This window comes from Eublepharis macularius, chromosome 13 (genome assembly GCF_028583425.1).
Source record: "Eublepharis macularius isolate TG4126 chromosome 13, MPM_Emac_v1.0, whole genome shotgun sequence".
Classification (NCBI taxonomy): domain Eukaryota; kingdom Metazoa; phylum Chordata; class Lepidosauria; order Squamata; family Eublepharidae; genus Eublepharis; species Eublepharis macularius.
In genome coordinates, this window is record NC_072802.1 from 71,272,442 (window position 1) to 71,297,767 (window position 25,326).

General features: G+C 45.2%; 1 protein-coding gene across 5 annotated transcripts in view; it reads right to left on the reverse strand.

Annotated features, from left to right (window-relative positions):
- The window catches only part of HECTD4 (HECT domain E3 ubiquitin protein ligase 4), a 130,235-nt gene that overhangs the window by 23,058 nt on the left and 81,851 nt on the right, over positions 1-25,326 (reverse strand). For 3 of the 5 annotated variants that reach the window (XM_054997013.1, XM_054997012.1, XM_054997011.1), the window contains exons 34-56: positions 23,833-24,017; positions 22,985-23,138; positions 21,899-22,179; positions 21,188-21,377; positions 21,023-21,104; positions 20,040-20,242; positions 19,372-19,507; positions 17,751-17,933; positions 16,382-16,552; positions 15,796-15,965; positions 13,428-13,543; positions 11,401-11,504; positions 10,992-11,174; positions 10,751-10,899; positions 9,973-10,052; positions 9,693-9,856; positions 8,582-8,819; positions 7,843-7,979; positions 5,992-6,118; positions 4,611-4,748; positions 2,837-2,973; positions 1,898-2,058; positions 801-982 (exon numbers count right to left, since the gene is read on the reverse strand). In XM_054997013.1, the coding sequence (XP_054852988.1) occupies positions 801-982; positions 1,898-2,058; positions 2,837-2,973; positions 4,611-4,748; positions 5,992-6,118; positions 7,843-7,979; positions 8,582-8,819; positions 9,693-9,856; positions 9,973-10,052; positions 10,751-10,899; positions 10,992-11,174; positions 11,401-11,504; positions 13,428-13,543; positions 15,796-15,965; positions 16,382-16,552; positions 17,751-17,933; positions 19,372-19,507; positions 20,040-20,242; positions 21,023-21,104; positions 21,188-21,377; positions 21,899-22,179; positions 22,985-23,138; positions 23,833-24,017 (3,671 nt within the window). The remainder of the gene's footprint in view (positions 1-800; positions 983-1,897; positions 2,059-2,836; positions 2,974-4,610; positions 4,749-5,991; positions 6,119-7,842; positions 7,980-8,581; positions 8,820-9,692; positions 9,857-9,972; positions 10,053-10,750; positions 10,900-10,991; positions 11,175-11,400; positions 11,505-13,427; positions 13,544-15,795; positions 15,966-16,381; positions 16,553-17,750; positions 17,934-19,371; positions 19,508-20,039; positions 20,243-21,022; positions 21,105-21,187; positions 21,378-21,898; positions 22,180-22,984; positions 23,139-23,832; positions 24,018-25,326) is intronic. The other 2 variants (XM_054997015.1, XM_054997014.1) reach the window with 1 other exon arrangement.

Here is a 25,326-nt window from a genome sequence, read left to right on the forward strand (position 1 = left end):
GGGCCACCTTAGTCCCGCACTCCATGCAGTTCTTAAATAAAGATTTGTCTGCCATTTCTCTAACGGATACGGGGGTGGGGGAGGGGGCTAACTAAATTGCGTCTGATCCACTCACCCCTGACGATGATCCCTAACAATCACTTAACTATACTATACTAATATAACTATTAACTACTATTAACTATTCAAAATAAAACTAGAAAAAGCAGAGCTGAAAGAGAAGTGAAGAAAGACGTCTGTTTCTCGTGGCGGCAAAAAACAAACTGGGGAAAGGAGGGGGAGACCTCCCCAACCACTTGACCATTTCAGCGGAGAAAAAACAGCTTGGAGCGGATTGCGAGGGAGGGCCCCCCCCCCTTAATAGACTGTAAGCTTAAGAAATGCTGTTCCGAGCGGCTGGTCTGCGCAGGCGCAGTTCCCAATGGGGGACTGCATTGAATATCGTAGATGAACCAAAGCTTAGCTACTACAGAGAAAGAACCACTTAGACACACACACAGTTCCTCTCTTTATGGATATGGTGGATACTATTGCATTACCAAGTAGGTAATAGCCCAGACTAGCCCAATCTTGTCAGACCTTACAAGCTAAGCATGGCTGACTCTGGTTAGTACTTGGATGGGAAACCACCAAGGAAGTCCAGGGTTGCTATGTAGATGCAGGCAATCACAAACCACCTTTCATTGTCTCTTGCCTTGAAAACTTATGGGGTTGCGTTAAGTCGGCTGCAACTTGATGGCACTGTATTTCCCATTTACATTACCACGCCCCTCCCACAAGACAACTGAGTGCCATTTTACCAGGAAGAGGTGGTGCAAGAAGTTGATTGGACAGCAACTGGAGGTGCTCCAAGGTGATGTCCCGGATTGCAGGGATGTGAAACAGACGAGTAAACATGTGAGGAGATTTAGGGGCAAAAATATTGAGTAGAGCCATGCGACAGTACAGCCTAGCAAGTGCAGCCTCACATCGTAGAAGTTCTCTGGAAGGAGAGACAGATTATACATTTCAAGGTGCTTTAAAACACACTATCTGTACCTGTAGGGTATTTTTTAAAAAAAATTATGTTTAAATTTTCATTTAAAAAAAATAATAAACAACATCAACAATAACAAAAAAAACCCATGATTAAGAAAGGAATTTGAACTGTCACATACTATAATATCATTTAATAACAACGTAAGTGTAGGAGAGGAGTTATTTCTCTGGTTTTGCTGTTTCGTGTGGATTATTTGTGCACATGAAGCAGCAAAAACAGGGCTATAACAGTCTCCTGCCTGAGTAAATGGCTGGGGGAAGCAGGAGCCCTTTCTCCCCAGCAGCAGCATTCTGGACCCATTTCGGCTTTCCTTTTTTAAAAGAAGCCATTCTCTGCAACTGCTGTGTGGCTGTGGGGAACACAAGTTGGGCCTGTGGTGAACTTGTGAAGAAAGTAATGTCTAGTTTGCCTCCTAGTGAAAAGACGTGGCACTAATTCATAGAACAAAGCCTCCATTTGAAAAACTGCTGCTTTTCTGTTATCTAAGACAGGGCTGGGCAAGCCTCTCCAGCTGACAGATTACATGCATGAAAATAAAAGTAAACTAATCTTGAACTAACAACAAACAAAGAGCAATTCACCACTGTTAAGCAGCAAAAGAATCTCATGCACAGCACAGGAATTTCAGATCCACTGCAGTGGAAATTTTTTGACTTTGAAACCTAAGCATTCCCCTTTCAAAGCAATACTGAGACATAAAAGGTCATTTGTGCAGAGTTTCACAAAGCACTGGCTTCCTTTTTAGATGCTCAAGGATTTATGTAACAAAACTACAGCTAATAACAAAGTCTATGAGATGGTGAGTGCTGAAGCAGAAGTTAAGATGTTGACCAACAAGCAGGTTCCATTTCTTTTTACCTGTGAATCTGAATGTTTGCATTGTCCAGAGAAACCAGCCCATTTGTCGCTGTCCGCCTATAGCCAGCAGGTGGTCGTTCAAGCATATCAATAGGATACCAGTATCTCACCAAGACTCCTTCACTCCTCAGGTATGTCTCTACTTGGACCAGCTCATTTACCTAAAACAACAAGCCCCACAATCATCTGACGTCTTTCAGCCACTGAGAGAGACAACAGCAAATACGGCACACGTGAAAGACAGCAAATACTGAGATGCAGGGCTTTTTTTCAGCAGGAATGCGGGAGAACGGAGTTCCAGCACCTCTTGAAAATGGTCACATGGCCGGTGGCCCCGCCCCCTGAGCGCCAGACAGAGGGGAGTTTAGATTGCCCTCTGCGCCGCTGGAGATCCCCTCTGTCTGGAGATCAGGGGGCACCAGCCATGTGACCATTTTCACTGAGGGCAATTTAAACTTTTAAAAACTCCCCCCTTGTTCCAGCTGACCCAAAGTGATGTCATTGTGCAGTCTTGAGTTCCACCACCTCTTTTCCTAGAAAAAAAGCCCTGCTGAGATGGATCCAGACTAAATTGGCCATCTTCTCCAAGCCGCCGTCCCCTCCCCACCCCCGGTATGCAGATCAACCCTTGTGTAATTCCTCAGGACAGTATTTTGTAGAGATCAGTGGACCACAAGAAGAAGAGGGAGGCAGGGAAGTTCCATTCTACCACTGGAAAATTTAGCCTCCATTACCTCCAAACTGCCTGAAGAGGTTAGGAGAGTTTCCACCCTCCTGGCTTTCCCTATACACTATTGCATGTTTGTTGAAATGTCTTTGAAATTGACCGTACTGACTCACATTATGTAATCTGCGTTGAGTCTCAGTGAGACAGACCAATTATTCATAACGTAAACAAACAAACAAACAAATAAAAAGCTTCGGTATATTTCAACTTGCCGAATCAACATCCAGAACGACTCCATGGAGCCCAAATGTCTTCAGCATCCCACGAATAGCAAACTTAGGCAGGGCTGTTCCTACAGTGTTGGTTGCTACATTGTTACTGTCTGGGCAGCGTGTGACAACGGTCAGGCCTGAAACCAAAAGACAGCTTTCTCAACATCACGGCTTCCAACAAGAAGCACCTGGCCTTGTTCAATAAAGGACCCAGCACCAGGGATGATTGCCACAAAGCCCGGAGGCGACATCAGACAAGCTTGCGGCGCAAACTTTGCTATGCAGCCCACTGCTTGCAGCTTCTATTGGTATCAGTTCTGTGAGGCCTCCTTAATAACATAACAACAACATTCGGTTTATATACCGCCCTTCAGGACAACTTAACGCCCACTCAGAGGGGTTTACAAAGTATGTCATTATTATCCCCACAAGAAAACACCCTGTGAGGTGGGTGGGGCTGAGAGAGCTCTGAGAGAGCTGTGACTGACCCAAGGTCACCCAGCTGGCTTCAAGCAATCAAACCCGGTTCTTGAGATTAGAGTCTTGTGCTCTTATCCACTACACCAAACTGGCTCTCAACTTGCCAGGTTGTGCTTGTAAAGGCATAATCAGTATCTGAAGGACTCAAAGCAGCCAAGTTTACCAGCACAGAACAATATGGGGATAATGATGAGAGGAGAAGGAGGGGGAAGGAAGGAGAGAGCACACACTCACAGATATTGTGCGGCCCACAAGTTGGCTGCTAAGGAAAAGGGGCCTTTTAAATCACTAAGCTGCTTTCATCCACTCCCTTAGTCTCTTTTAACCAGTTTTTGTGGGGAATTTGGCACAGCTGTAGTTTTAAACTGTGGTCTTTTTAGGCTTTTTATTATTTTTCTTTATCATCACTTAAGCCTGGAAGGTTGAGTGTGAGATACACACTTTTCAGAGTTCATATTCAATCATTCATTCATTCATTTATTAATTATGTTTTTAACCCACCCTCCCCGCAAGCGGGCTCAGGGCGAGGTACAACATTGATTAAAATACAACACAAAAACAATAATCACAACATAAAAACAGCAATTAATAAAACCATTCCAAGACGGGGCAGTCCTGCACTCCTGCCCATCAGCATACAAAAAAAGGGAGGTAGTAGCGGACAGATAGATTACTGTACCCCTTTTCAGGGCAGCCAGCAGTGGACTCTCTGGCGGAACATCTCTGTCTTACAGGCCAGCCTAAATGATACAAGATCCTGGCAGGCCCGAGTGTCCTCATACTTGCAGTCAGCACCTGTTGGCTTTAACATCAAATTGTAGACTGCACATGTGAATAGGCTGAAAACAAACCTCACCTGCTTTGAAATAGCAGCCATTCATATATTCCATTCAGAAATGCCCAGTGTTTTAAGTAGCCAAGGAATGAAATTCATGCAAATCCACTGGTGGATTATCCAGCCGGTCTCCTGCTGGGGGGGGGGGGCGTGGCGGCTTTGAGCTCCTCTCCTGGTTTTGCTGTCGATTTATACAGCTTGCCACCCCCACCCACTTCATGGGGTTTGAATGTAGGGGTTGTGCAATCAAGCATGCTGTTTTACTATACTGTAATGTTGATGGATTTTATTTTATATTGTTGGCTGTTTTATTTTTATATGTATTGACGTTGTTATCTGCCCTGAGCCCACTTGCTGGGAGAGCGGACTAAAAGCCAACTAAATTAAATTAATCTAACCCGTGTGAATGAAGACCATCCCCTCAACCCAATATCACAAAACAAGAGAAAAGAGATGTACCTTTACGAACTTTATCAATGGTGAATTTATTTGCTTCATCTTTGATATCCTCAATAGTGGGAAGGTACAGATCCCGAGGAATGCCCCCATTTTCCTCATAAAGGAATTCGACTGTTTGTCGGGCTATATCTACCATTCCTAGAAAAAAAATGTTACACAGGGCTACAGAAGATTTGCGGTCACTCTGTCTGGTTCATTAGGGGGAGTGCAGCAACTGAATGAACTGGTTACTAGAGCTCAGAATCCCTGGGAGAGGCACGTTCCACGGCTCCAGCTTCACTCCCTCTGATCTAAGCCTTCTGAAGGTACCAGCCTGCAAACGGGCAAGACCAACAGCTGCCCATACTCAAGTGGTAGCTCCCACCAGATGGAATGGCCTGTGTGACAGTCAGGAAGGCTCTCACATTTTTTAAAATCATTCTATACAATGCATAAAACAAAAGTGTCCAGAAGGGCATTTTTATAAAGGGAATAGGGTTGCAATTAAGCTTTGGAAATTTTAGGCAGCTTTCATTGCTTCGTTTTTTGCATAAAGTACATTTTTTATTGCATTGCTTTCTAGTTTTGCAGCCGAGCTTTACATCATTGTTTGTATTAGGTGTACTGTTTTTAGCAATTCGGTCTCCAACTTGGGGCCCAAATGGCACAGGATCATCACAGGGGCTTGCAGCCATATGGCAGTGGCTTGTTCCCACAGGCAACTCAATTTATAAGCACCACAAGGGCCTCTGATTCAGATTGAGACCACAACACAGGGGGAACCCACCGGGGCCTTTTCATTATTTTAATCAGCAAGAAATGAATAACAGCATAGCAGCCTCTGTACCTGCTTCTCTGAATTCCCAGCCTTCAGTATGAAAAAAAAATATAAGTTTCTAGCCCCTTTCATTGCAGAGACATGTCTTTCCCCTTATATCATTGCAATGAAAGGGAATAAATATTTTTTAAAAAATGAAGGCTGAGAATTCAGAGAACCTGATATGCAGATTTTATCATTATATTCAAATGCTGATTAAACAAAACCTGGGAAAGCCCTGCTGCCAGGTGACCACGGCAAGGACAATGTGGGGAAACCTGCCATGTAGAAGGCCTGTTGCCCCCGTGCTCTGTCAGCAGCTGTAGCAGTAGTAGGGAAAGCACACAAGCCTGCTTCTGCTGTGCCTCAGTAAGAAAGCTGAACTATACATGGAATTAATAAATAAAAGAACGAATGAAATCTCAACAATGCTTTTATCTACGCCTGTTCTTGACTACAAATAAAAACTAAACAAGACGCAAGAGCAAAGCTTTCTCACTCTTGGTCTAAAAATGAACGGGTGAGTCCTGGAAATCAATGCTGAAATTCGGGAGAGAAATAGAGAGAGAGTTCTGACAGGCTCACCCAGCTGCAAAGCTCCTTTGATTTGATCCAAGCCCGACTTCCTCTCTGCTTCATTGCGGAATCGTCTTCTAATGGTAGGAAACACTTTTGTCTCCCAGGCTTTAACCAGCAAGGCATAATGATCCTCCTGGGAAGGAAAACCAAACGTCTTCCCGTCAGGACAAGGAGAATACAAAATGGTAAGAACCTGGACCAGGAGTTCATCCAGTCGAGGAGTAGCTCCGCAGAGGACTCTGGTAAGATATGAACCTGGAACCTTCTCTATTCCAAGCACAAGGTTGACCCTGGAGCTGTACCCTGCTCCACATATACCTTAGAGATATCACAAAACTAAATATCCAGGGAATCTCAGCTTCTTCAGGCAACAGAAACCATGGAAATTCATTTTAGTAAACTGGGTTATTTCTATCTGCTCTGCTTCATAAGAGCAACTGTGCTGAATCAGACCAAGAGCAATGGTCCCCCTTCTACAGTGTATGCACCTTAAAAAGAAGGAGGGGGACTCAAAGAAAGGGGGGAAAAGCCTGTAGAAAACTATTGGATTTCTCACAGGGGGGTAGAAGGAAACTGATCCATCTGTTAGAGGCTCAGGATGTAATGTTCACAGCAACGAATGCATCTGGAACAGCCAATTAGTAAGATCATTTTATTTTTATTTGATTTGGTTTATAGTCCACTCTCCCTGCAAGCAGACTCAGAGTGGATGACAACATAATAAATATATATATATATATATATATATATATATATATATATATATATATATATATATATATATATATATATATATATATATATATATATATATATATATATATATATATATATATATATATATATATATATATATATATATATATATATATATATATATATATATATATATATATATATATATATATATATATATATAACACATACAATAAAAACAATAATATTGATACAAATATTGTAAATGCATCCCACACCTCAATTCTCAGGTATCTTCAGGGTTCATGAGGCAGGATGGCCAAAGGCTCATAATTGCAGGGTCGGGTTACACACACCTGCAGCAGTTACACTGACAAACATCAATGCTTTGCTTGGGGAAGGATGGGGGGAGTACACCACCAGACGGAAAGGTGTTGCCCTGGTACCCCCCCCCCCCCACACACACACAATCTATTATGGCTTTACACTTGCTGTAGAAATAGCCAGTCTGTCTGCTGTTATTTTGAATCTAGTATAAGTCTGGGCAGATTGTGATATTTTATTGGTACAGAACCACACAATGCTGGCAAAGAGAGAAGGGTGCGCATGTGTGAACACCGTTTGAAAGAACCACGATAAGGGTAAACATCTATGCAGAGAACAGGACCTAGGCCTTTTTCAGCACAGTTATCAATATCCCCAAGCCACGTGTTTCTGAGAAATTGCTTTAGCAGCTGTGTGAGCACAAAACAGAAAGGGATCTTGTGGCACCTTAAAGAATGAGTGCAAAAGGGGAGGGGGGCATCCATACAGAGAACAAAAAGAAAGATGGTGCAGTAGCAAAAAAGATTTTTATCATGCTTTGTGCACAGCAAAGATTCCTGTGTGTTTTGCACGCTGCGTCGTTGGAAGGCCTGTAAAGTTGTCTCTCAGAATGTAGCAAGTTGTGTAGGGATCTTTGAGTGAAACATAATAAAAATCTTTTTTCCCCACTGCACCACCATTCTCCGCTTTGCAACTTAACAGACTAACACACTAGCAAGCTGAATTCTTTTCATCTGATATGTGAACAGAATTCTCAGGCAGGAAATCTGTATCGTGCAGACATGAGTCAGGAGGGGAAGGGTGGGCCCAGACACTTGGCAGCTGCATTCTGCCTACCCGTGGGATGTCATCGTCATCGTCGTCATCGCTTTCATCATCTGCAATGGGCGGAGGATGAGGATCTGGGCCCGATGTGATGAAGTTTTCAAAACTGAGTTCCATCTTATAATGGCAGGAGGTGTCACTGTCGTATTCTGTAAGAAGAGAGGGATTTGGTGCGACTTAACGGTGGGTTGGGTCACATGGACCCGTTCTGCCGGTGGAGATGCTTTCCTCTGGTGGAGGGGGCCACCTCCTGATGCAAGAGGGGCCCTGCTGTGTCAGGAGGAGGATCCTTGTGATGGGGGGAACAGCCTCCTCTAGAGGAACAGGTCTGTGAGACTCAACCCTGTGTGTTTAATGGGAACTGCTTTGGAGGTTTTCATGAAAAGTGGAATATCAAAGCAACAGAAAAGAGGGGGTGGGCATGGGACTGCACATTCTTCGGTTCATTCACAGAAATACAACTCCCAGGGCTTGAAAGGACAGCATAATGGTTAAGACAGCTGAAGTCTGCCATGGTGATATAGCCAGCTTTGCAGATTCACAAAAATGAATGAGATTGTGATTTTAAGACACTTTGCACACTAAGAATATTATAATAATGATGAAAATAACACAGTTAGGGTCATTTAATTGCCAACTGACCCCAGGCCTCTAATTCACTGATAAATAATTTGCTACTGCTTTTATTTCTATTCTGCTTTGCTACTATGGGCAGGGAAGGCAACTTGAATGCTAGGAAAGATGACTTTACGTTGCTGAGCTGTGGCCACAGCAGCAATCCTGCAAGGAGGGCCATGAGTCCCGGGGTCAGAGGCAGTGCTGGTCCCGGCATCATTGTCGCTGTCAGAAGCCATGGCAAAAGGCAACGCTTCAAAGTTGGCACTGATTTCTTCTGCAAGGTCAACACAGAGGTCAGCGGCATTCCGGTGAGCTTGTCCTTCTGCATAGGCGAACTGACGGGACCCAAAATTTGCTCGGACTTTGGTGTTCTAGAAGGGACAGAAACAAAGCAGAAGGGGTCATTCTGAGTCCTATTACAACCTTCCCCTCCTTACTATATTCTGCTAGTGAAACGTTCTCGTTGGGTTACTAAAATGCTTTTCAGAACTAGGCTCTATGCTGCATGATGAATGAAAAATATTTTAAAATAATGGTACTAATTACAGTGCAGTTGGCATTTTATTTATTTATTTATTTTTGATTTACCATTGGTAGTTCAGTTCACCTGAAAATTCCTAATCCTTCATATGAAGGGCTCATATGTACGCCCCCTCTCGGGGGGAGGGGGGGACTTTCTTTACTTCAAAGTTTCTTGGCAAATCATAATCTGCTGTTACATCTGAACCAGGCAAGCTATGGTTTGTGAAAACCAGAATTGGCTGAACACCAGAACTGCTAGCCATGGTATACTGTGTAAGGAAGAGGAGGAAGCACATGACCCAGCGCTGGAGTACAACCATTACACATGAACCTAGCCATCATCAAAAGAGTAACCAATTATCTAGAAAAGAAAGTCAGATAGAAATAAAAAGTCACGGTTCTGTGCAATGAACACAGACACCAATATATGGAGTAAAATATACATGGAGTAAATATAGGTCCATTGAAGTGCCAAGTGCTTCAATGGACCTAGCTCAGAAGTTGAGAAGGCCCAAGCTTGTCTTGAAAGTCATGCTCCAAAAGTTGTCAGCTGTAGCTCGAGATATCTGTGGGCAGTTGTGATTACACAGCAGAGGGGGGAAGCGCTAACACACTCCCTGCTTTTTATTGTTTTGTCTGTTTCAGACCTCAAATTTAAAATGGGTTCAGGTATTGAGCTTTAGCAAACTCTAGCTGGGAGGGAGGGATGGGGTTTAACCTACCTTCTTCTGGATATGTACAACCGGCCACATTCCCCCAGAGACATCCTCCAGGTAAGGCCCCAAGCGCTGTCCACAGTATGTGAAATACACTCTGCCTTTGGCTGGCTGTCCTGGAGGTGGAGGGGTGCCTTCCGCTCTCTCCCAGCCAATTCCTGCAACATCACCTAGAGGAAGGCAAAATCACAAGAGGGACACAAAGTCATGTATCTTCCTTCCCCTCCTAATGTCGCTGCTACCTTAAAAAATGCTTGAAGGTGAAGCAAAGCAGAAGTTGGCATACCAGGAGAGAGGGTCACATCCAGACGCACACTCTTCCACTGCAGCAAACTAGATCCATTGTAATGGACCGCTCGTCCATTGCTGGATAGGTGAGAAGAAAGAAGCAAACCATTAACTGGCTGTATACCAGGAGAAACCATGAGCCAATCTTTCATTACAGCAGTGGCAGCCTGAAAAAAGGGGTTCTATCTCCTTCTAAAATATACTCGACATGCTATAGAAACAGAAGATGCAAACTGGCTCGGATGACACTTTTCCTTGTGTCAAATAAGATTCCAAATGTTTGACCAGAGTAGGATAATAAGCTTTCAAGTTTCACGGAACTTTTCTTCAACTATAGTTCTTATTTTGCCCCAAGATGCATGCATTTATCGTATTTTAACGAAAAAAATCCAAATATAAAATAAATAAAAAGAAGCAAAAATTTCCTCTGCTGCTGAAGGTCTGCCGTCGGGCAGCATTAGCAGACGCTGCCTCTTGTTCAGAAGAAGATGTGTAAGCTGGAGCAGGAAAGCCGTGCTTGTGCCCTCAAGGCTCAGCGCAACCTGATGGTAAAGGCTGGCCGCTAAAGGGGAATGGGGAAGACTCTCTGCAACTCAAAATGTTGCATTTCACCTAAACAGTCAGCACAAGCAAAACCACCTGATGAGCTAGTCTATCACGCCCTGAGCAGCCTTGCAACAGAAATACCAGTTGCCCTGTTCTTAAAGTGCCTCAACAGCACTGCAGTGATAATTGAATAAAGCTCCAGTTCTGCAACAGATGTATCTATAACGTACTTGTGGAAGAGGCAGGTACCAACAGGGTTGGTCCAAGCTCCATCTCGTTTCTCTGCTTCTGTAGCAAACCCAAAAGAAACTATCGGGCCCGTGTCATCATCTGTATCTCCATAGGAAACAATCTCGACCTCCCAGTAGAAGGATGGTGCCTATCAAAAACAAGGTTCATGCAGATAACGAAGGAACTTCTTGGAACCTTTTGAAATCGATTGGTGTGAATTCATGAACGGCAACCTCTCACCTGTACTGGAACTGATGATGTCGCATAGATGAAAGTGCCACGGGGCAGCCCCCCACCTGCGCTGGGATCCGCAAGGAAGGTCACGGCTGTGAGATGTGAGGAGAACATGCAGGCACGCACTGGCGGGAACACCCTAGAAGGGCTCCAGGTGATTTCCTTAGGCTGAGTCAATAAGAAAAGGGTCTGCTTTAATTCTACACAACTGCACTGTACACGCCTGATCTCGTGCCTCTAAAATCCAAGGACTGGAACTCTTCCAAAATGCAGCCTTGGCTGAAGAAAGCTTGGAACGGGGCACTGAAAACATTCAGGCGTATGTCCCACATGACAAAAAGCCTGACTGCTGCCCTGCCCTGGCACAAACGATGTTATGCCAGACCAGTTGTTAGGCTTTTGCTCACATATTTACCTGCCTTCGATCAGCTTGCAGAGGTGGAGGTGGGGGGCGGGCACTGTCGCGGTACAGCATTCTTAGTTTTTCACACTGCACTTCTACGACCAGCAGTCGCTCCCCTAGGACGTTGCAACCGAGGCCATTAAAAAGACTGCAAAGGGGCCAGCAGCACTTTCAAAGTCACCCAGCATGCATTACTAACCTCCCTCAAGAACAGCCAAACATCAGAAGCCCTTGTTTTGCAGATCTTGCAAAATGTCGCTCGGCTGAAGGAACAAAACCTGAAACGTGTCTCTACAATGAGGAACTGCATTCGTTTGCATTGTTCTTTCACAGAGAAACTCAGGGTAGCATGCGGGGCCCCTCCCACGCCTCCCCAATTTTCTTGAATCTTCATCGCAATGGAGGGGAGGGGCAAGTAAGGCTGAGAGAGTGGGAGTGGATCAAGGCCACCCTGCCTGTCCAGGACTGAATGGGGAACGGAATCTGGGTCTCTTCATTCAACGTCCAACACTTTATCCCAATCAGCCTTTTCTCTTGCCTTTCACAGCAGAAAACAAATAGCTTATTTCAGTGGCTGGCAGGCGACTGGTCTAGCTTCTAAACAGCAGTCAATTGGCCATCATGTACCCAGTTTGGCGTAGTGGTTAAGAGCGGCAGGACTCTAATCTGGAGAACAGGGTTTGATTCCCCACTCCTCCCCTTGAAGCCAGCTGGGTGACCTGGGGTCAGTCACAGTTCTCTGGAGCTCTCTCAGCCCCTCCCACCTCACAGGGTGTTTTGTTGTGGGGATAATAATGACATACTTTGTAAACCGCTCTGAGAGGGCATTAAGTTGTCCTGAAGGGCGGTATATAAAGCGAATGTTGTTGTTATTATCCATGCCCATCTGGGGGCTAAAAAGAATCCTTGAAGCTCCAGTCAGTTGCCAGAAGAAGAAAACCCCAGAAATGTGATCGGTGTGAGCAATTTACTCAGCGGTACCTTAATATTATCACTTACTGGTTTTTACGCATTTGATGTGATGCATATAAGATAGGTAGATAATGGATGTAATTGTGCACACAGTTCTTGACAGGTAGATTAAAAGGCAGGAACACTGACTGGGAGGGGGGAGGGGGAAGTGTGTGTGTGTGTGTGTGTGTGTGTGTGTGTGTGTGTGTGTGTGTGAGTGAGTGAGTGAGAGAGAGAGAGAGAGAGAGAGAGAGAGAAGTGGAGTGACACTAAGTGATGGAATGAGACAGAGATGGGAGTCAAGTGCTCTGAGGATATGATTGAGGGGGGAGAAACATATATTGGAGAGCGAGTAAGACAGACAGACATCTTGTTAGGTTTGTTCAGGTAGAGCCAGGCTAGGTCAGTAGAGTTTTTATAAAGTGAGGTAGTCAGGAAATGAAGATATCAGTGATAAGATTAGGAAAGGTTAGGTTTATTGTATATGTTGAACTCTTATCATTTCTTAAAATAAAATTTCTTATTTATTTTCTTTTACAAACTCCATGTGTCCTCAGTTTCAGGGGTAGTGTGCATGCTACTTGGCCTCAGTTACCCAGTGGGGATTTAACTGAATGTGGATCCAGTGTGATCCTGGGGGCAGAGTTCGTTGTGGGAATTAAGAGAGGCAGGGAAACAGATGGCACTTCAGCAAGGAAAGAGTTACCATGCATAACTGTCTTTGTCTTTATCATTCAAATGTCTATGGTTTTATTTTTGGCTTATCTGTAAAATTATTAATATATATATTACAAGAGAGGGAGAGATCAAAGAAACGCCGCTGGCTACAGTGACTTGGCTCCCCCAGAATCGGCCACACGTTAAGTCCAGGATGGCTGCAAGTAAACTGATGAATAAAGTGATTCCCTCCACCTCCTTGCTCTGCTGTAGATGGGCTGGGCCTAACTGCTGACGTCGGTCTTATTCCCATCCAGATGGCAGGGGCCAGCCGCAGCAGACACGCATGCTGGACTACCCTGCTTTCTTCCTGAACACATGCATTGCAGCCTGTTACTACATTAGGTGTGCAAACAAGACCGAGTTATTACCAGGGCTGCACTCCTGGGCCACGAGACTGAGGACCTCCACAGCGGCTGGGCACTGCTGGATGAACTCTTCACAGAAGGAACTGTCTTCCAACAGCTGTGCCATCACCAGGCAAGCTCTTGTGGGGAGAGGAGGCAAAGGTGAGCAAGTATTCCAAAACTGTATCAGAACATACACTCGGCTACACAGATGACTTTGCCCGTGGAAACAAGCTGATAGGCAAATGACTTTGCTGCCCTATGACTCTTCAAGCACGATGAGGTTGCCAAGCCTGTGCCTGAAACCAGCCGGCCACTGCCATGCAGGTCAGAGGTTGGTGCAATGGCCGGCTGGCTCTCAGTTCTTATCACATACAGGCCCGCCTCATGCACGCATAATGCTGAAGCCTCTGTTTTCCTTTTCTGGGCCTAAGTATCACATCTGAACACCAAAAGCGGGGTTCAGGATGGCCAGAAACCAAGGTGTGCAACCATGCTTTCAAGTGTGCATTTTCAAGAACATGGTTAAGCTTTTCAGATGCACCCAGAGAACAAGGATTAAGACAGTTTCACCACCAGACCGCTTGCAAGACAGCCAAGGGACTTACCTGACCTTTGGGCCCAAGAAATAGCTTGGCAAAGTGAGTGCAGCGCAGCGCACTTGTCACGCTTATCTTTAAACTATGCACAATGCCACAATGTGCAAACCTCAGAAACTGTTTTAATCCTAAAATGTTTTTACCAGGCATTTTAACGAACACAGCTTAATGCTGCTACTGTGCATCACCAAGGAATCTGTAAGAGGCCCCTTCACTCACAAATGAAATAAAGTAGAGCTCTACACATATTAACTGCAATAGATGGTATATTTTGATGATTATCTTGAGTTGTGACTCATTTCTGGAATGTGTTTGATGAAGGGGAAATTGTGACTGCATAGTTGTGGCAAAGTGTATTTCCACATTGTTTTGGTGGTGATGTCCATTCCCTGATTGTCCTTCACGTGTAGAGCTCTACTGTGCATCACCACTCAGGGCTGGCGCCACCACTGAGGCGGTGAGGCGGCTGTCATGGGTGCTGGGGCCCCGGAGGGGGTGCTAGGGGCGGAGGCACATGCCACGGAGCTGGCGTGCCTGGCCCGCGGCTGCTGCAGCCGGCCAGCCCCATGCCGCCGCCACCACCACACACTCCCAGCCGGGCACAGCAGCTGCAGGCCAGGCACGGCAGGTGGCCAGGGCGGCGTGCAGAGCGCAGGCAGCCTCCGCGCGCTGCCCCAGCCACCCACTGGCCAATGGGCCTGGCTGTGCTGTGTGATGTCATCACATGGTGATGTCATCATGCAGGCTGGGGGCACACGCATAAGGTGGCTGCGGGCGCCGGAAACCCCTCGCACCAGCGGTATCACCACTTTGACCTGAGGAATTAATTGCTCCATCAGGCCGTCACTGCAGGACCATTTCAGCCAAAAAGGACAGCAGCACACAGCCCTAACAACTGGGAGACTGTATCAGTCCCCTAACTGTGTGAGCAGGGTTGACAGGTAAGGTTGGGTCACTCCAAACTTTCTTGCTGCCCAGGGCTCCCACACAGCTGGGAGAACCTCTAAAGGGCTTATTTATTATTATTTATGACAGTTGGCCTGTCATAGCGGCATCAGCTAAAGCTGCCCTTTCCTCATGCCTCTGCAGCTCAAGGACTTCTCACTTCACAAACAAGTTGGTTTAAGATGCAGCAGTGCGGTCAGCAGCAGGCCTCAAATGACCGTGCATCATCTGGCCTTCCACAAGCCCTTCCAGTGTGGCCATCACGCTTGCTAAGGACATGTGTTTGCTGATCGCTTCCTGCATTAAAGGTGAAGACAGACATAATGCACGGAGAGCCGTGGAAGCGCTCTCCCTCCCTCCATTCCAAAACGTACCAATCCCTCTTCAGAGTGAAGCAATGGGAGGGGTGGGGGGAGCAATTCTACACCTTTAAAGCAGAAGCCAGTGGCTGATTGGCTGGCCCCTCAAGTTACCAAGATCCACCCTGGGCCCTCAGACTGCTTTTGCACATTTTTTAAACAAATCCTTTAAAGATAATAATAAACATGCAAGTTAATGGATAAAGACATGAATCTTCACTTAGAAACAGGCGGGTAGGATGCATGAAGCATGGGGCCGGGCTGACAGCTACACCAATGTTTAATTTGCAGGCGCGTGCATCTGTCATGCCAGCTGTGAAACTAAGATAAAGTTGAGTTCGCCTGTGCAGTAAACCCCGTTTTAACATTATGTCTGTCTTCATCCTAAATCAATTGCACTACGGACCCAATAAACGAAGCACCCAGCGGGCCAGCACTCAGATTCTGCCTCTCACCCACCTCCCAAACACGGCCAAAGCATCTGCTCACCTTGTTCTGATTTCAGCCAGGAGTCGGACCACTGCCATTACTGGAGTTGAGCCATCTCCTGTTGCAGGAAGTGAGGTATGAATAGATAGACTTCCCTCCTGAGGAAGCAACATGGACTGGACTGCCTGTACTACCTTCTCAGTAATGGACAGTTTATGAAGAGGCAATGCCTGATGGTGATGGAGGGGGCACGGTAAAAAGTTAAATTCAAGTCGTTAGTTTCTAGGAAATGAGGGAATTACTTGGAGTTATATATTCTTGTCTTTTACACATACTCCCTACACACACACACACACACACACACACACACACACACACAAACATGTGCACACATAGAGAGATGCAGAAGTAAAAATGACAATCCAACAAAGGTAGCATTAGGCTACAGGAGATCCTCAAACTGAGGATCCATCAATTATGTAACCTGGGTACAACTTTCAAATTGTCTGTGTTACAGAGTGCAGCCAGGTACCCCAAGTCAGCTTTAACAAAAACATTAAACTGGCCCCTTTTACAAAATTTAAGTCTTAACTTTAATGTAACAATTTGCCATTACACTTGATGTTGGATTTTAAGATGACCTTACCTCCGATCTTGGAACACAGAGTCTAGATAATGGAATAGTTAAAATGTCTGACGCTTGGGAAGTCTTTCTACAGTCTATACTGGTAGGTGGGAATTTGACCGTTGCTATACCTTCCTGTTCGTTAATAGACGCCACCACTCCAATGCTTCCTGCTATCCCCCTACCTAAAACCTATATATGAGAGAGAGGGAGAGGGAGAGGGAGAGGGAGAGAAGATTTATGAGGGAAGGAGAGATCGACAAAGGCTTTTCAAACTAAATGCTGATGATGCAGAAATAAACAATGAACAGAGGGAATGATTACTGGCAGGAGAAAAATGCAAGCCACCTAGGCCCATGCCACGACACAGATTTTGAACTTCAGTTGTAAGTCATGAATGCTGCTAAAGCCAGCACCCGCTGAGTCTAGGAAAGCCCCACCCCGGGCATCCGGTTCGACCTCCTGCCAAAGCCCTTCACCCCCATCCTGATCTCTACTCCCCTCCTCTCGTCTTGAATGCTCCTCATGCCCTTTTGCCTCACCCTTTTGCTCCCTACCACAGCTCAAGTGTTGTAGATTCTTTCAGTCAGGGCCAAAGTAGACCAGACTCCCTCCACTGCCAAGCCACCGTATGGGCTCACCTGACCCAACACTCATTCCCCTGAGTCAGATGTCAGCTGCTGGGAACTACTTTCCCAAGTGCCACAGGGAACTGATCAGATCAGGACTACGGCATAGAAGAAGGGACTTTCAGGGATTGGAAAACAGCAGGGGAAGAGACAGAAGCACCTTCTTCCCTACATGGCAGTTCTGACCCAAACTGGGCCCCTGTGACGCTCGGGAAATTAGTTCCCAGCAGCTGATGTGTGACTGAGGGGAACTGGTTCAGAGGAACGCAGACGCAAGTCAGAAAATAGTCCTGTCTAGTTTGGCCCTGTGAAGCCAGTCTGTGACGAATGATTACAAAACATGTATAACAGAATCCAAATTTAGAAAGAGACAGTTCTGCAAAGAGCACAAAGCATACAAGTTGTGTATTTGTGTGTGTTACAATAATAATAAATAATAACATGTACAGCGCAGAGTCTGTGATACTGAGTGAGGAATCAAAAAGTCCTGAGTTTGAGTCTCAGTCTTGCTCGGCACTCACTAAACGGCCTTAGGCAAGACACGCTCGGTCTCCGCCTTAGCCCCCCTTGCCCATATGTAATAATACTGACGACCGTGTAGGGCTTAGGTAAGCATTACAATACAATGCAGGTGCAGTGCTTTGAGCACTCTAAATGCGCCGTACAAGAAAGGCTCATTATTCTCAATGCAGCAAAGCACCAGCCTGCCCAGCAACATGATGTGGGGGGTGGGGGGGAGACCGCAAAGCCCCGGCAGTCACCTGCACTTCCGAGCCAATTTTGATCGTCTCTTTGAAGCCGCCGAGAGCACAGAGAGCAGCTACTGCCTGGCGAGCAATCCTCTGAAGTTTGGCCAGCTTCCTCCCACTGCTGCTGCCGTTCTCCAGGATGCTCTCTGCGTATTTTCCAAGCTGAGGAATATACATCAGAGCACGTGACAGAACCTAGGAAAAAATTTTAAAAATTAGATATTACCAAAGGTAATGATTTCAATTATGACAATTTACCAGACTACATATATTGATTGTTTTATTTGCTGGAATTATTAGCCTTTTAGGGTATTTTTATGCTACTTCAGTCTCTTCAGACATTTTATTTTAAACTCCTTGTTGTATCTTTTACATTTCTGCAAAATATTATTAGACCTTACTTCAGCCCCGTGGCGCAGAGCGGTAAGCGGCAGTACTGCAGCCCAAGCTCTGCTCACAACAACCTGAGTTCAATCCTGGCGGAAGCCGGGTTCATGTAGCTGGCTCAAGACTGACTCAGCCTTCCATACTTCCAAGGTCAGTAAAGTGTGTATCCAGTTTCCTGGAGGTAAAATGTAGATGACTGGGGAAGGCAATGGCAAACCACCCCATAATAAATCTGCCAAGAAAACGTCGTGATGTGACGTCCCCCTATGGGTCAGTAATGACTTGGTGTTTGCACAGGGGCCTCTCTTTACCTTTACTCATTGTTAATTAACTATTTTCTTCATGTTCTTTATATGTGTTACTACTGTTATTGTTACTACTATTATCCATAAATATTGCTAAATATTTATGGATAATAAATATCCGCAGGTTTAATTATTATTTGTTGGTCTCGGCTAAGGTCATTAAGTGTCTCCCTTTCTGTTCTCGAGAGGTTCTGCCAAGCCTTAAAGGGACGTTCTTCTATATCCTGAATGTCTCTTAAAATCAAATACTCAAACGTATTTTTCAGACCATAAGTAGGTCTATCAATTGGTCGCTGCTGTTCTTCAAAAAATCTCTTCAACTTAATTTGTCGTATCAACCTAAACACATCCACCCTGGTCTGAAACAAATTATAAACAGGTGTAGGCACAAAAACTGAGACCTTTATTAAGAACTTGCTCTTCGAGACCAGTCAGAGGGTGAGATGAGAGACTGAACGCTACTACTATTGCTAAAAAATAGGGTTGCTACTACTATTATCCATAAATATTGCTAAAAAATAGGGTTAAACATTTCTATAAAATTTTTCTTATAGGGTGTTCTTTATATTGAGCAGCAAGTAATAATATTGATACTCTTGCTACTAATAATATTCCCTTCTGACTTAAACCGTAAGGGCTGCAGCTCAGTGGAAGAGCATCTGCTCAGCAGGCAGACGGTATCGGGGTCAATCTCTGACATCTCCAGCAAAAAGGACCAGAGAGTAGGTGATATGAAAAACCCTCATCTGCCCGAGACCCTGGAGAGCCACAACTAATGTTCTGATTCAGTCTAAGGCAGCTTCACGTGTTCAGATCAACAGAACCTTCAACGCTCAGAAGACACTTTGGTTTCACGCCTGTGATCAAAAACCTTGTCACCGTGGGCATTCTCTCTCTATTACAGAAACACCATTTTAAGAGTCCTCTCTCCCCTTGCTTACTTTTTCAGCAGTGGTTGTCCATATCTGGGCAGCATTGGATTCTGGGGCCATTAGCAAGCTGTGAAGCAGAGCGATCACTTCTGCTGCCATGCTGTTAGCAACATGGCCACTGATAAAAGGCCGCACAGGGTCAGTCCTGTTGAGAAAAGCAGATGCTCTAAACAGCTCTGAACGAAGATGTGCAGACTTCTGGGAGCTGCGTTTCAAAATGCCCTGGAGGGGTGAAGAGCTATTAAGCTACCCTCACTAAGCTACCCACAGGAAAACAAGAGAAGCCCAAAGAAGAACTAGAGTGAATGTGTATCCATGGTATGGACTAGGAGGGCACCATAGCTTTAGGGAGATGACAGCCAAAATCGTAACAGCCTGAGACCTACACCAGGTTTAAACTGTATCTGACAGGCACATAAAGTCTGTTTACAAAACCAGTCTTGGCCCCAGTAAGAGCACTTCTGAGGCTGAACCCACGATGCACAAAAGCAGTAGGCAGGTGGGCAGATGGCAATTTGATCCCCATTGCGCAAATATGATCTGTGCCTGCTACTGTCCTCACTGCTTTTAAGCACCACAAAAACAGGAACCCAGGGCTGTTCCTAGCAGGACAGGTGAATCAGCACAGCCATATGACAGCATTCCAAGTCTCAGGAAGTCAAGCAGAGGTTTCCAACCTGGCAAGCTCCGAATTCCTTTCCCTGCAAATGGAGGTTTGAGCTGTTTTCTTTTTGTCTCCGGTTGACAGGCCGCTGCTGCTTTCGGGATTGACAGTTTCTACCGGAGGCCCCACACTCACGATTAATCCAGACTGCGCCCACTTGGTTGCCTTTCGCAAAGCTGCAGCTGCCTCCTCCGTGATAACTTCACAGGAGCCGCTCTAGGAAAGACAGAAATGCCTTCTTTTCAGCTCGCTCTGTAAAGTGTCTGCACTGGCCAAGTCGCCATTAAAAAAGTCTTTTTTTATTTCTGCAAACTAAAAGCATACTATGAAATGTCTCCTGCAGAGAAAGCAGCCGCTGCCAAGCCCATTTTTGATGCCAGCTGAAGCCTTTACCCGGACTTCTCGCTGAACTTGTTCCATCGTGTTTTGTCCAGCCTTTCTTAACATCTCCTCAGAATTGTTCTCTGGCTTCAAAAACCTTTAGGGCAACGACTTCTCAGGTATTAATGATACTGATTTGTTTATGCTTGTATCTCACTCATCCTGCATGCCAAAGTAACAGCCATTAAGAAACAGCTTGCTACTTAATAATTTTCTCGTGTTAAGTTTTCATTCTGCTCTTATTTGCTCCTGTTATATTAGCAATAGGTTAGTTAAGTGTGAAGCCAGGTTAGAAAGTCTTTTTTTCTGTGAAGTGGAACTGAATCAGAACTCAAAATCTCTTGGCTGTTTTGAACCTGAACCAAATTCCCAGACCTCTTTGATGCTCTGGCTTCAATGCTAGTGATTTTAAGTGTTTCATTTTGGTGGAATGATTTTCTGTATACAGCCTTGGGAGCCTTCTGGCCAACAGTGTGGAGTAGACATAATGCAAATAAATGAAGCACTGATTAGCCAAAGCCAATCTTCTAGAAATGGGATGTTCAGATTTCTCAATTTGGATCTCTGAAGAAGGGATTAAGCGATTCGAACACACACTCATTAATGCCTCCTTACTTTAGTCATGTCTCGATCCATCTTAACCACCTTCTCCATATTAGCTCCCGTTCCAAGTCGAAATGGACGGCCTTCTGAGCTACTATAAAGGGAAGGATACAACACAGCATGAATGCAGATGCCCTAACATAGGCTTTCAATTACATCCTGTTGGGGCAGGGTTACCTTAGCAATGGCTGAAGGACTTCGTGAGATGACTGGTCTTCCCGCTTATGAATAAAAATGGAAAGTTTACCATCCACAGCCTCACTTTCTTCTCCTGGATCTTTGTCTCCTTTAAGGGAGCTTTTGGGACTGGCTTTTGTCAGAGAGGTATCAGGTTCAGAAGCAGTTGGAGAAAGAACTGTTTGACATCCTACGAAAGCAGGGAGAAAAATAAGCGCGAAACGGTAACTAAACGCACACTAGCTGTCCCTCGTCCAAGGGTTCAGGGTGAACAGGAGCCTGCTAATCACAAAGTCCCCTGATCAAACCCAAGCATGCAGCATCATGCGGTATCCCCCGTCACCAAAAGTCAATCTGAATAAGGACGTTTTACAGTGCTTCTGGAAGACTCCTAAAATCTGGGGTCTAGTGAGCCTCTGAAGGGAGGGAGGCAGACATACAACGAAGCCGGGGAACATCCACCAAAAACACATCTATGAGCACCTCTGGAATCCTAATAGCACATAAACAGACTGTATTTCTATTTTCTCTCTGGCAACAGAGAGTCAGTGTGAGCACTCTAGCACTGGGGTAAAACCTCCTGATATCAGGAAGGGGCAGCAGTACTTTGTAACAGCTGAAGCCTCTCAACTCTCAAAGATAAAAGTGCAATTCGTATGCAGTAACGATCAGTTTCTCAAGATGGCAATGTAACAAGGTAACATTCACTACCTGGTACCACATAATCAGCCAGCTTTGCTAACAGCAGGGAGGCGATTTTGGAAGCTGGGTCACTGGGATCATCCTGCTCACTGTTCAGGGAGGGCACAGAGTAACTCCAGGGGGGCAGTTCAACATTTCCGCAATCCTCAACACTCATCAGCGGAAGAGCAGCACGACAGAGTTGAAGGATGATGAGGACCAGCTTCGGAGACGGACGCTGGTCCAACAGCAGGGACAGAAGTTTGGACACGCAGGCCGGCTGGCTCAGGATCGCTTTGCCAATGTGACTCCTGGAAGAGCAAAATATAGCTGATTTTAAACACGCTTTGGACAGCCAGTAGAGCACCTGGACTGGAACAGGCAATCCGAGGTTCGAATCCTCGCTCATTACAAAATGCGTTGGATGGCCTTGGGTCACTCACACTCGACCTTGAAGGGTGGTTGTGAGGATGAATTGTGACCGCTACCTAGAGATCCAGGAAAAACAGCAGGATATCAATGTGGGGAATTAGCATCTCCAGAGACACCACGTCAACGTCCAACATGATCTCTAGGGTGAGGAGCCAAAATATCTCACCAGTCTCTCTCTACAATGATTTGATTTTGGGCATGGTTTACCCTAATTCGTTTTCTTTTCTTTTTTAAAGTAACATTGTAGATCATGTTAGAGTGCGACCTTTCCCATTTCCAGCCTCATGAGAGACAGACGGTTACCAACTTGATTAAAATTGACTGTATAGAGACTTGGATAAAAAGAAAAAGTCTTAAACTGATGCCCACCATCATGTCACTCTCATCAACACACAACAGCAGGGGGAAAAGATTGACCTTGTACAACTACACAATATTAAGAAATGAAGGAGATACAACCAACTACAAGCATGGATGTCCCCCCCACCCACCCACGTGCGCATGTACGTACGAGGAATTGGGGCCAGCTGCTTAAAAAATAACACTCTTTATGGCTCAGAACAGAATTTCAAACTGCATTTTAAAAGGTTTTGCTGCTAACGTTAATAAAATCAATTCTATTCTCTGCTAGAAAAGCAGACTATAAAATGAAGTACATAAAAGTAGGTCAGAACCAGGCCATACCTCGAAAGATCGTTCAGAAGGCTAAGGACGTCTTGCAGGGCATCATTTCCAGCTGCCTGGTTGCCACAGCACTCTGTGGCTCGTGCCAGATGGTTTGTTAAAAGACTGGAGACTTGACGAGCCAGACCGGAGTGCACAGCCTCGGTTGACCCCCCTGCAAGCGTAACAGAAAAACAACTAACGGGATCTAGGTAAAACACAGCGAGAAGTGGTTAAAGATACAGAACAATTGACAACGCTTGAAGAGGATGTTGTCATTTTTGTTTTTAAAAATAATTTTAAAGAAAATCTGAACAAGGCACTATATAGCATATTTGTGAACAGATTTACATGCCCCACCCCAAAGCTTAGCTTAGCTTTAAGACAGTAAATTGTAGCTTAGGTCGGGGCATGTATGCTAAAAATTACCTCTGTTCATCTGAACAAAAACAGGAAGTGATGCTGGTGTTAAGCATCAACGCCTACTGCGAGGTTCCAGAAAGCCACCAGCTGCAGAATAGGCAGGAACATCTGACATCGCTATCTTTCCTCTAGGCTACCCTACTAGGCAAAATGGATACTGAGGTATTTCAGAACTGCCAAAAAGAATCAGGCCAGTAGCAAGTGTCCAACTGGGAGGGAGGGAAGGAAGCAAGCATTTTTGCTGGAAAAACCAAGACAGCCACTACTCGTTTTGGGATCCTAATTAACCTGCCCTGTTTTTAAAAACACAACAGTGTCCTTGGGTTTTTGAACGAGTGCTACTCGCAATGCAATCCCCTGTTTTTGTCCCATCTCTTCCCCCTGCCCCACTACTCACCAATGCCTCTCTCAGTGGTCAGCCAGCAGTAGCATGCCATCCCCCTTACCTTCTTCCTTTTCCCATTCAACACAACGGTTGGCGAGCACTTGGAAGGCAGCCCAAGCCATGGTAGCCACCTTCTGCTTCTTCGTCTGTTTCTCGTTGGAGCTGGATTCTGTCTGGCTGCTTAAGCTGCACAGCCGATCCATGAGTTGAACCAAGCCGCTGCGCACCAGGCACTTCTCTTCACTCCTGCCCCAAAAGCAAGCCACAGGGAATGAACCACAGCAACAATTCACACACTCAAGAAGCCGCTAGGTGGCACATTTATAGTGCCTGCTGATCTAATTTCTTGCTCTGCTGTCTTTTACTATATAAGACAGCAGAACCATTTTTATCTATGTAACTGTTTGAATGTTGAGCCCCCATCACTGTTTGGACACCAAGGACTGGGTAACCAGCAGTCAACGCTGGAGAGAAAATTTGACAAGGGCTGCCAATGCTATGCAGAAGACCATTAACATTCTCCAAAACCAGAAGAATTAGGGTTTTTTTAAAAAAGGATTTACCACCTCTTTTAATGTTTTTTTTTAAAGAAGGACTAAGAAAAAGGTAAAGGGATTCTCTTGTGCCCTCTGGCTGTGCAGATACATGTGTACATTGCAGATGCGTGTAAATTGGTTGCAAACATATGGGATCTGATATAGAAAGAGCAAGAGAGGTCTTTCACCTAAAGCACTGTGAATCATCAAATCCAGCCTGCTACTCCAAAGCTAGTGAGACCTACTTGTTTGGAACTCATCATCTTCCCAAGGATGGGGAACTGTAACAATATTTAGCACCCTGCAGCCCGGGATCGACAGTCTGGCGGGGAATATCCCGCCAGGCAGCTGATCCAAGCTGGCACAGCTTAAGTGCCCCTTTCCCCACCACTTTGAAGTGGCATGGAAAGGGCATTTAAACCCCAGGATCAGCTGTCTGATGGGGAATTCCCTGCCAGCTGATCCAAGTGATCACTTTGGAGTGCTGTCGGAACGCTATTCTGTGGTGTTCCGGCTGAAAAAAAGTCCCGGTAGGAATAGACTGGTTTCTTCCCTGTGCCTGCTTTTCTTAAACTGACACTCAGCTTTCCTCCACTTTCCAAATCCTCTTTAAAATGTCTCAGTGAGGACAAAAGTTAATTTATTAAGCCATTTTTCTGCATACCTGGAGAGTCCTCTGAATGATAGTGATCTCTGTCTTGTCTATGGTAGCCCATTTTTGCACCTTTCACTCTGCACACAGGGGCCAGCTGGTTCACTATTAGCTAAATTAAATTATTCTGCACCAACATGCTTCTTTATGCTATTGATAGTATTCATGAAACAGGTGGATACTATTTTATTTAGGAAGGCCTATTGGCTAGGCTAAATCGGATTATGGATTAACAGATCCTGTACGTGGTACTATGGATTATGCATTTCATTGACTGAGTTGGGACCTTTTTCCCTTTCTTTTGTTCAATGTTTGGTTTTATTTTATGTTTTAATTTTGTTAGCCACTTTGAGGAAACCAAAGGTCC